This window comes from Engraulis encrasicolus, chromosome 3 (genome assembly GCF_034702125.1).
Source record: "Engraulis encrasicolus isolate BLACKSEA-1 chromosome 3, IST_EnEncr_1.0, whole genome shotgun sequence".
NCBI lineage: Eukaryota > Metazoa > Chordata > Actinopteri > Clupeiformes > Engraulidae > Engraulis > Engraulis encrasicolus.
Window position 1 is genome coordinate 58,628,030 of NC_085859.1, and position 12,500 is coordinate 58,640,529.

General features: G+C 43.1%; 1 protein-coding gene across 2 annotated transcripts in view; it reads right to left on the reverse strand.

Moving 5' to 3' along the window:
* The window catches only part of LOC134446418 (oxysterol-binding protein 2-like), a 158,228-nt gene that overhangs the window by 108,728 nt on the left and 37,000 nt on the right, over nucleotides 1–12,500 (reverse strand). For both annotated transcript variants that reach the window (XM_063195791.1, XM_063195790.1), the window contains exon 2: nucleotides 10,958–11,166. In XM_063195791.1, the coding sequence (XP_063051861.1) occupies nucleotides 10,958–11,166 (209 nt within the window). The remainder of the gene's footprint in view (nucleotides 1–10,957; nucleotides 11,167–12,500) is intronic.

Sequence of the window (12,500 nt, forward strand, 5' to 3'; positions counted from 1 at the left end):
ACTTGACGGTGACTTTCATTGTTTGTCTTCTAGTTTGTCTCTATTTTTATCTAATTTTATCACAAGGAGTTAAAAAGTGTTTTTGGAATTAAGAGGACATTCAAAAATGCAGTTTGTTTGCATCATTGTCAGTCTGTATTATATGTTATCTCTTGAAAAAACATTAGTATTGGTTAATATCGGTTATCGGCTAAAACCGCAATATCAATATCGGATATCGTAACGGCTGAAATATTTCACATCGTGCATCCCTGATATGCACCTTTTGTAAATAAAGGATTTTATAAAATTCAATTCTCTCTCTCTCTCTCTCTCTCTCTCTCTCTCTCTCTCTCTCTCTCTCTCTCTCTCTCTCTCTCTCTATCTCTCTCTCTCCCCTTTCTTTTGTCTTCCATTCTCCATCTCTCTACCTCCCCCTCCCCTCTCTCTCTATCACTCTCCTTCCTTCCTTTCTTTCTTTCTTTCATTCTCCATCTGTCTACCTCCCTCTACCTCTCTACCTATCTACCCCCCCCCTCTCTCTCTCTCTGTAATATGATGACTCTGCAAGCATGAAAAGTTCCTGTTCACCCCCCTCTCCTTCTACTGCCATCTGACACGCATACTCAAATATAGCCTACTGCCACTGATGCATAGCATAGTGATCATGCTGGACCATAGCCACACCACTAACACCATCACAGACTTTGAAAAAACACATTACCCAGAATCCTTATGGCTTGCTCTAAAAAGAATCTCGGACAGAGGCCGAACCCACTAAACACTCTCACAATTAACACACGACTGCTTAACATTAAGTTTTCGTTTCCCACGTGCTGAATGCTGATTATTCTGTTTAATTTCCAACTGTGTTTTTCCATATTGTGAAACTGGACAGTCCAGCACAACTTATATGATATGTGAATTTGGCAACTCTGACATCCTAATTTATGCTCAAAACAAAAGCTCCTGAAAACAATCTGAACATTTCAAGTCAAGTAGGTTTTAAGTAGGTTTTATTGTCAATTTCTTTACATGCACTGGTCATACAAAGAATTTGAAATTACATTTCTTGCTTTCCCATACAGACATAGACTAATCTAGGTAAGGACATAGACAGTATAGACATAGACAGTACTTATACATGGACTTAAGACAGTATGGACATAGACAGTGCTCATACAGACATTTAAAGGGACACTGTGTGAGATTTTTTGTTGTTTATTTCCAGAATTCATGCTTCCCATTCATTAATGTAACCTTTTTCATTAATACTTACCACCACTATAACATTTTAAGTATGCATTATGACTGAAAATGTTTTACTTTTTCTACATGAAAAGGGGGATCTTCTCCATGATCCGCCATTTTGAATTTCCAGAAATAGCAATTTTTAGCGGTAAAAATGACTGTACTTGGACCATACTAGAAAATATTAGTTTATTACTTTGTAAACTTTCATGAAAAGATGAAATTTGGCAATAGGCAGCCCAGTTTCAATTTGCAGCATAGTTGCAGTACCCTTTTTGACCATTTCCTGCACAGTGTACCTTTAAAGTGCAAGACTGGACAACAGAAGACTTGTAGAGGACATACATTAAGAGGTATTGTTGTGCTTTTGTGCTTTTCCTAAAAAAGTCCTTTATAGCGTTCTGACATGGTAATAGTAGCATTTTGAAGAAAAATAAATATTAAAAAGGTCTGTCAAGTACACCAGCAGCAGTGTGTGTGTGTGTGTGTGTGTGTGTGTGTGTGTGTGTGTGTGTGTGTGTGTGTGTGTGTGTGTGTGTGTGTGTGTGTGTGTGTGTGTGTGTGTGTGTGTGTGTGTGTGTGTGTATGTGTGTGTATGTGTTTAGTGCAGGTAGAAGGTGCGGTGTGCGTCTGTGTGTGTGTTCGTGTGTCTGTGTGTCTGTGTGTGTGTGTGTGTGTGTGTGTGTGTGTGTGTGTGTGTGTGTGTGTGTGTGTGTGTCAGTGTGTGTCAGTGTGTGTATGTTTGGGTTTAGTGCAGATTTCATTTTATTTCATATTTCATTTAGCCATTACATCACAACGCTGTATTTCATTGTTATTGTCGCACTTGTCACTTGTTTTTGTGGGATTGTCACAAGATAGCATTCTCGTCACACCTTGCTAGGTATGGATCATACATGTTCACTAGGGCTGCTCAATTATCAGAAAAATCAATATCACGATTATTTTGGTCAATATTGATATCACGATATTTTAGACAATATTTTATTTAAAGACAAATGAATTGTGCTAAACAATTCACAATCTTCACTCCCTTCAGCAGTTGGAGTGGAGGGCCATAGAGAAAGACACAGTGGTGTTCTGCATGAATGTTGGGTAGCAATTCTGCTTTGTGCTCGCAATGGCTCAAGTGGAGGGCTGCGAGGGCAATACATTGCGCTTATAACCTACCTTTTGGCAGTATAGACAAATGACAAAAATATTGTTTCAAATCAATATTATGAAATTTGATATTGTTCGACAGCAATATTGATATCACAATATTAATACGATATATTGCACAGCCCTAATGTTCACCCTCTGAGAGGTCAGAGTCTTTTTCAAACGAGCCGCAGCAGGACTCCGAAGCTCTGACACAAAACATGCTGTGTGGCACTGATCCCTCAAGACCTCTGTACACTTGTCCTGTGCACTGTACACACACACGCCCGCATCCGCACACACACACATCTTTGTGGGGCCTTCCCTTCCCTTGACAATCCCTAACCTTAACCTGTCAGTGAGGAAATGATTTTACACTTTTACTTTTACCATTAACAACAAAACTACCAAGAAAAAAATTATGGGCCCCACAAAATACAATTTTCTCAAGTTACAATTTTCTCAAAATACAATTTACTACCTTAGTGGGGACATCCTGCACCGCACAATGGTTGTTAGGTGCACACACACACACACACACACACACACACACACACACACACACACACACACACACACACACACACACACACACACACACACACACACACACACACACACACACACACACACACACACACACACACACACACACACACGGGAGGGAGTTTGTGTGGTGGGTGGGTACGATCGGAGGGCAGACTATCGTGTCTTGGCCTGACTATAACCCTGGAACACGGACAAGACCTTCCCAAAATGGGGATCGCTGAAGAGCCAAAAAGGGGTTTCAGCGAGAACAAGCTCCCGATTTAGCCTTGGTCACTCTGCCAAAGAACTGTAGTCTAGTAAGACTAGATGAACCCACCGAGCAGCAGAAAACATAATTTGCTTGATAACAGGGACAGATCATGACTCCGTGTGGCCCTGGACAAGACAACAAGAAAGACCCTCCATCCCTTCCCCCCCTCCATGGGTGTTGCTAGTTTACAAAAAGAGTCAGGGTGCCAGGCCCTATGTTGTTGGGCATTAGAGGTATGTCCCCTGAGAAAATTGGTAAAAGTGTGATTTCAACGCAACATGAAAAAAGAAATATATATAGAGGCTTGGTTCTTCAGGGCCCCCTTGAGGATTACGCCCCTGGGCCTGAGCCCGGTAAGCATGTGCAGTAGCCCATCCATCCATGGTGAGTTGGTCAGAGACAATCCAGACCGGGATATAAAAGCTGTCCTTAATCATAACGCTTTGTCTGTCTGTGTGGAACAACATTTATTTCTGTTTGTTCTGTTTGCATCTGAGCCAGCCATTAAGGAGGAGTTAGCACGGTGCCTGCGTTGGTCATTATTAACAGTTTGAACTGTACACTACTGTTTATTTTCATGTTATCTGTCTGGTTTGCAGCCAAACCATTTCTTGATTCGGATCCCATATCAGCCATGACTGAAGTGCCCTTGAGCAACATACATGTAGTGCAACTGCATGAATAGACCAGGCGCGATGCGATTGAAGAGACAGAGTGCAGCAGCAAGCGATACGAGCGATTGAAGAGACTAGAGTATGTCCGTATAGGCAGAAGGCAGAAGGCATCCAAACATTCCCATTAGCTGTAGTCACTGACCTCTATACAGTCATTGGCTGTCGCGGCTAGTCGCCGAACCGCGTCATAGAAAGTTGAAAGGATTTCAACTTCAAACTGTCGCTCTCGTCGCTCGAATCGCCTCTAGTCTCCAGAATCGCTTTTGTCGCGCGACTCAATACAAAGTCAATTACTTCCGTCGCTCGCCTCTCTCATGACGCGCTTGATCTATTTGTGCGGTAATGCAGTGTAATACACCAGTTCTTAGATTTTTCCGCATACATGTATTGTCTTGTCTTGTTATGTCCTGTTTTAAGTCTTGTCTAATATCTGTGAGAATGAGCCACACCAAAGACAATCTTCTGTTTCATGTGTTACAGACAATAAAGCTTTATCTTATCTTATCTTATCTTATCTTATTTTTCAGACATAATGTTTCTGACATGTTTCGACGGTGTACCTTCCATCAGAGGGTCACATGGATGTTGATGCGTGACATGCTTTAAAATCAGATCGATGATTTACTGTACTGATTTATGTAATGATTTAACAGTTATGTGCTGATTTAACAGTTAGGCATAATGAAATATCACCATACTAACTGCAACTTGCCAGACACTGCGGTATGGGAGATACAACTATATCTACTGTGGGCAGCGGTTGACTTGATCCAGACAACAGCCCCTTGCTGCAACTGTATTTGTGACTACGGTATATAGACTTCCATATACTTCTTCAATCTATCTACTTCATTGAAGTGGAGCTTTCTCCATCGCTGCAATGTGGTTTTAGTGAACTGAACCCTTCTACTGTGAACACAATGTGGGTCAATATTACTGCCTTCTGATTGCACTGAGACAGCACTACACACACAGCCACAGCCCATCAGCACAAGGACTAAACAGCACTAACGTCAATGAGCTATTAGGCCAAAAGAGCTATTTCAAGCACAGGGATCATTGGCGAATGCTGAGTAAAGGTACTGTAAATCAAAGTGAAGGGTAATGTAAATGTCCTAAAAGAGGAGTCCAAAAGCTTTTGTGTGGTGTGGTGATTAACGTGACTGTATACAGCTGGTCTATTATAAGATTTACGACTTTACACTTCCTGCTATTGCCAAGCCCACCATTCAGCACAATTTTAACAACATTGCTACAGTAGCACATTACGAAAGTCTTGGTTAATGACAGCTTGTGCATTTTGAACTACGGTTCTTCCCCAACTTAGGGGCAGGGGTAAAGCTCTTGGACCATATCAATTCAACACTTTACTCCCCCAAAGAAACAATATGACGGTAATTATGCCCAGCCACAAACAGGGGCTGCGGACTTCAGGACAAATTACCTCAGCCATGCACACACACACACACACACGCACACACTGATTATGGTCCTGTCCCTCATCTCATTACAGCAGCAATAATAAGGCTCAGAGGGAGGGGAGAGGCAGCTACTGAGAACTGCTCTCTCAGCAGGGCTGTATACAGCACCACTGGAGGAAACCACAGTCACTTGAAGTGCATTTTTACATGGACAGAAACTTCCTCTTAGCACACATATTCATACCACATCTTCAGTTGCTGGAATTAGGACACAACCACAGGGACTGCATTTTTACATGGACAATGACATACGCTATCCTGATGGGTATACTGTGGAATCCCAACATCCTCTGAACCAGACTGGCATCATGTAAAGGCGTATGTATCTCACGCCAGTGCATTCTGCATTGAGGTGCGACACCTTTGCAAGTGAAGTCGTGGTCCTCAATGCCGCGGAAAATCACTTTTGTTACTTGCCTAGATTTGCACACTTTTCCTGCTGTGTCGGCAAATTTCTGTTGCTACGGCAAAGTTCTGTTGCTAAACGGGAAAATTTACTTTTGCTTTACTTTTGCCAAGAGCAGCGAAACAAGTAAGGGAAATAGCAAAATTTGTTGCAAAATTGTGCCCTGACCAAAACCATCCCTTGCCCTAACCTGCCACAGGTCAACATGTCAACAAGTCAGCATGTAAAGGCGTTGTGTACAAAGGCGACAGACGGTTAAAATCGGTGTGTTACTGTATCTTACTTACTTTTATGATGCCATGTTGTCTGAATACACACATTGTATCACTTATTCAGTCGCCTGAATTAGAACACAGCTACGAAGACTGCATTTTTACATGGACAGTTACTGTATTCTGGTAGCTGATATTGTGGTATCCAAATGTCCTCTTAACACACACACATCATATACCACAGGTCTTCAGTTGCCAAAATAAGGACACAGCTACAGGGAATGCATATTTATATGGACAATGACAATGGGCACACAGTACACATAATTATTCAGATGAGGATATTGTTATTGAGATTCTAGGAGTATTATCTTTTTTTTAAAATCTCTTTTTATTAAACACAAAACAGAGTTACTAGGAGTATTATCTTATCCAGTCTCTCTGATATTGTCGTATCCCACCTTCCTCTTAATACAAACATCATATGGTGCCTTCAGTTGCCTGAATTAGAACACTGTCAACACTTGTCCTGTGCTCTCTCTTCTACCACTTTCTTCTTTGCCCTGATTTTCTTTTTTGGAATTTCTATTACCCATGTTGCGATTCTGTCTTGTTCTGTGTTTGTAAATTAGGCTGAATTATTACAAGACAAATAATGCTGACCAGCATTCCACATGGTCATGTCCTTTCATGACGACTGTAAATAATTATGATAATGATATATGGTGCTATTTTTATGTGCCACAATGTAGGCCTATGCAACTTCTTAAATGTTCATGCCTTCATTACTGTCACTACCAAGATTATGTGGTACACATTTACATGTTTACATGACTTTTCACAGAACACTTCCTAACAGATCAAATACTGTAAGGACAATACACAGTCAACAGTCCAATAGCCTCCTTTAATGGGCAGGTGGGCACATTCATGTGTCTATTTACCATTTGCTGAAACCACTCAACTACATTATAACATTGTTGTGACATTGCCAAATGTCTTGAGAGTAGCCTCTTACAGCAGATGGGGTCGCCGGCGGGTCTATTCACTATTTGCTGAAAATACTCAACTACATCATAACAACATTGCTATGGCAGTACCAAATGCCGTAAGTAAGATTTTAAGACATAGCCATTACACTTTTGGTGGCAGTAAGGTTATAACATAGGCTCTGCGCTAAGGGGTTAAGACTTGGCATAACCATTTTGTGTCCATTCTGTGTCCATTGTGTCCATTCTGGTGTGACCATTCTGGTCTTTTACACCAACAAGGACTGCACTTTTACATGGACGATGACATACAGTACATGTTAATGATGTTTTTTGGGGGGCTCAGACGTCAGGTGGTACAACCACAGCTAATGCCCATAAATTAATTAATTCATTTCGAACAACTCAGCAAAATCCGTTCATAACTTTTGAGTTATCTTGCTGACAGGCAAACAGACAGACAAACAGACAAACAAAATATCAGAAAAACCAACGCGGCCGAAAACATAACCTCCTTAGCGAAGGTAATTATCCTGATGGGGGATAGTGGAGTATCCCAACATCCTCTTAAGTAGCACAAACATCATATGACATCTTCAGTTGCCTGAACACATACAGGCAGTGGATTTTTACATGGACAATGACATATGATGTAATTGTACTTATAGGGGATACGTATTGTAGCATCTATCCCCACATCCTCTTTACACAAACATCACATGATGTTTTCAGCTCCGCCAATAAAGACACAGCCACAGGGAGTGTGTTTTTTAAAGGGACATAACTATTCCTGTTACAAACACCAGTCTATGCTAGTTGTTAGAATATATATTGATATGACGTTTGTGTAAAAAGGATGTAGGGACTGTGAGTGTGTGTGTACATACAGTACCTGTATTGTCCTTTCCACTCACCCACTGGAGTCATGGAAACTTAGCAGGTCTGCAAAGGGTAACATGGGAGAAGGACGCAGCCCATAGTTGGATTGGCCATAAAGCATACAGGCATTCATACTGTTGATGAGTTTGGCCTGGCCCTCCCCTGAATGGTATCAACCCTCATGCAGCAGGCCTTTTAGAAATAGTCACAAATTATAGTGAAATATTGCCACAGACTTCCTGGTCTTTTTCAATGTCTGGTGGACCGGTCTTGGCTGAAAATGCCTGGCCTAATTTTTGGTCCCAGACCAAAAGACATGGACGAGTATTCCGGTTAAACTTATAAACTTACAGCTACTGAGTATTCCTACTTCCTTCTTAAGTGTGTAAACATCACATCCTAGCTTTAGTTTACCAAACACGTACCGAACACTTATATTTTGTTCCCGGAATACTCTAGTAAACTGTAATATGATGTCTTTATTACATCATGTCCTGATCTCTCAAAAGGCAAGAAATCCACAGCCTGCAGCTCTGCAATCCAGGCCCAGATAATCTATTTGTTTTCTTGGGAGCTTCCTCTGTGTTTTTCCACAAACCACATGGTTGGAAACCCCTCCACCCACCCATGGAATCAGTGTAAACTTAACAGACTTGAAAAAACATGACCCCTCAAATGATAGAACATATTGACCATCACAACTGATATCACAATTTCAATTTTGCAAACAACTATGCGCCCACCTCAATCAGGCCAGCCGAGCTGGAGAAGGAGGCCATCACATCTGCCCCAGAGGAATGCAGACCCACGTTGTGGCGGAGGTATGTGGACGACATTTTGGAGAAAATAAAAATTGGACGAATGCAACAACTAACTGATTACCTCAACTCCATAGACCAAACTGGCAACATACAATTCACACACGAGGAGGAGAAGGACAAATCAATAGCATTCCTGGACATTAAAATTTACCACACAGACGAGGGAGACATCAGAATAACCATCTACAGAAAACCAACACACACGGACCAATATTTACTCTGGACGTCCGAACACCCCATTGCGCACAAACTATCCGTTGTCAGAACCCTCTACGAACGCGCATCCATCATAACCGATCCCGACGAACGCGCAGCTGAGGAACAACATATCCGACTGGCACTTGCAGCTTGCCAATACCCGCCATGGGCCATTCAAAAAGGCGCCCTACAGGTTAAAACGAAGGAAGAGACACTAGGGAAGAAAAGAAAAAAGCAGACCACACATAAACTGGAAAACAAAGGAATGGTGATCCTGCCCTACATCAAAGGGATCACAGAACGCATACAGCGAGCCATGAAAAAACACAATATACAAACACCGGTAAAGCCACACACCAAACTACGACAGCTGCTAGTACACCCCAAGGACAAAATAGACCAACATAACAAATGCAATGTCATATATGAGATTCCGTGCCGGTCATGCAACAAATCATATATTGGGGAGACAGGGAGGACATTCAACATAAGGAAAAATGAACATAAAAAAGAGTGTGAAAGGGAAACAGAACAAAGACATACAAGAGCAGTAAAGGAGAAAGCCACACAGGAGAACCTCAAATCAGCAATAACTGACCACTGTAGGAGGGAAAATCACATCATGGACTGGGACAAGGCAAAAGTCATACAGCAAGAGAACAACAGTTACCACCGCTGGATTAAGGAGTCTATGGAGATCAGAAAGCGTAGCCCAAGTACCATGAACAGGGATGAGGGGGCATACATGCTCTCACACACCTGGACCACCATCCTAAGAGGACAACTCTAACAGCAGGAGGTGTGACCAACCTGTCATTTTTGACAGGGAGGTCACACCTCCACAACAACATCAGCTGTTTTTAAAGCACGTCACTCATCAACATCACAGTGACCCTCTGATGAAGACGGAAGTAACACCGTCGAAACATGTCAGGTAAAAGATAAAAACTTTTACATGTCTTAAGGCAAAAGAAACCCCAAAGTGTTTAAATATATCTTGCTGCCGTACATCATAACCACGATTTGCAAACAAAAAAGACAATCTACCATCCGTACTCACTGCACTGGCTGTTCGTCTATCGCAACTGCCATGACACTGACATCACAATCTCGAACAAGTTGCGAACAATTTGTGAAAAGAACAATCCCAAGCGATTAATAGCCCATCTGTTCTTCATGCGTGTGGCCCAAACATGACATAGTGATCATGATTTCCATTTACAAACAATTAATAACTCCGCAACTCACTGGACTGGTTGTTCAATATGGATGATTATCGCATGAATTTTATCACACTCTCGATATTGCGAACACGGCTTGGAATATGCCCATTCGCAACTCACTGGACTGGTCGTTCACACACACAATGGCCTTGAACAAATCAAACCATCGCAACTAACAAACATCACAACCTTGTTCAGGCCAGTCGTATTCTGCAGACTGGTTATTCATGAAAGATAATCATAATCCACTGTACGTGATTAATAGCCCATCCGTTTGTGCTCTCCAGACTGGTTGTTCATCCTAGATGGTCATTGTTAACCCATTTTAACCTGAAGCACCTGCAAAAAACGTCTGCAAAATGCCTAAGCCCTTCTGGGGAAATGGTGCCCTCAGCCAAGAACCTATATGTCTCAGCCTCCAAAGGGGGCTGAGATGCATTCAGCTCTACCTACCCACATTCTTTATTTTCTAAAAACCCTGAAATCTCATGAGCCAGAATGCTGCTTCATTGCAGCTCCAGGATCCTGGGTCAAAGCAGCGTATACGCATCAATGGGTTAAACGAACCACTGCAAGCCATGAATAGCCAATCCGTATGCACTATCCAGACTGGTTGTTGATCATAGTCTGTGTGTGTGTGTGTGTGTGTGTGTGTGTGTGTGTGTGTGTGTGCGTGCGTGCGTGCGTGCGTGCGTGCGTGCGTGCGTGCGTGCGTGCGTGCGTGCGTGCGTGCGTGCGTGCGTGCGTGCGTGCGTGTGCAGTCCAAAGCAGTATGAGAAAGTTGCAGTGTGTGTGTGTGTGTGTGTGTGTGTGTGTGTGTGTGTGTGTGTGTGTGTGTCTGCTGTTGATCATAGATGGTAATTATTAAATGAACCACTGCAAGTGGTTACACGGTGTGTACTCACCGGACTGGTTGTTCATCATGCGTATGGCCTTGGCCTTGGCCAGCTCCAGGGCAGTGACCCAGCGCTGGCGCTCCACCTCGGTGCTGGCCTTCAGGTGGTAGGTGCGCCCCCCGCTGCTCAGCACGATGTTGCAGGCGTCCTCCGTGTCGATGTGCGCCGTGGCCAGGTTGATGGTGCCCCGGCACGTGTGGGCCATCTCCGCCTGCGTCCTGGGGGGAAGGTTGGGGTGGGGGTGGGGGTGGGNGGGCAGGATTTAAGTGGGGTGGGGTAGGGGGTGATGAGTGAAGGGTGTTGACGAAGACAGACATACATACAGGCAGTGGAGGGGTGGAATTTAAAGGGTGGGGAGTGTTGTCGAAGACAGACAGACATGCACACACACGCACACACGCACGCACGCACACACACACACACACACACACACACACACACACACACACACACACACACACACACACACACACACACACACACACACACACACACACACACACGCGCGCGCGTTGACATACAAATTCATATAGAAACAGACAAACACACAAGGGGAGGGGGTATACAGACAAAAAAACAAACAGGGGTGGTGTTTGGGGGGATTGACACACGTCCACAAACACATACACGACACAATAGTGACATTGACACGTGTACACAATATATGTTGACACAGGGAAGGGTTTCACACAACATCGGGGGAGGGAGGGGGAGAGAGAGAGAGAGAGAGAGAGAGAGAGAGAGAGAGAGGGAGAGAGAGAGAGAGAGAGAGAGAGAGAGATGACAGCAACATGGTTTAGCATCATTCCTTTGCATATGTCACAGCTATTAAACACGACTTGACACTTGGCAAGAGGTAATGGATGACTTTTCATCCATAAGGAGGAGGGAGCAATCCAGCCAGGCTGAGGAGGGAATGGGCTGGGGTGAAATGCTGCCGGCTAGAAAAATAAGCAAATCAAGAAAACGCTTGAGCTGTGTGGATATAGCAAGCAGTCGGGAGCATCATACAGTACTGCTGCATGGTCACACACACGAACGCACACACACACACACACACACACACACACACACACACACACACACACACACACACACACACACACACACACACACACACACACACACACACACACACACACACACACGCAGACACACATAAAACAGATAGAGTATACACAAACACACACACACACACACACACACACATAAAACAGATAGAGTATACACAAAAACACACACACACACACACACACACACACTAGGGGTCGACCGATACGGGTTTTTTAATGGCCAATGCGATACCGATATTTTTTCCATCACCGTTGGCCGATACCCGATACAATATTGTTTTTAAAAAAGTTTTCAAAATGACAAAAATCAGTAAGCTTACTGTATCCTTTTTAAAAATCCTATCCCATCACCTTTTCATCACACCATAACATGAATAACAGGAAAATAACTGTCATGTACAAAGCAAACTCAGCAACTAGTTTTTCAAGCATCTGTAGCCTATACAGCATTATAGCCACCTAAAAAGGTATACACAAGG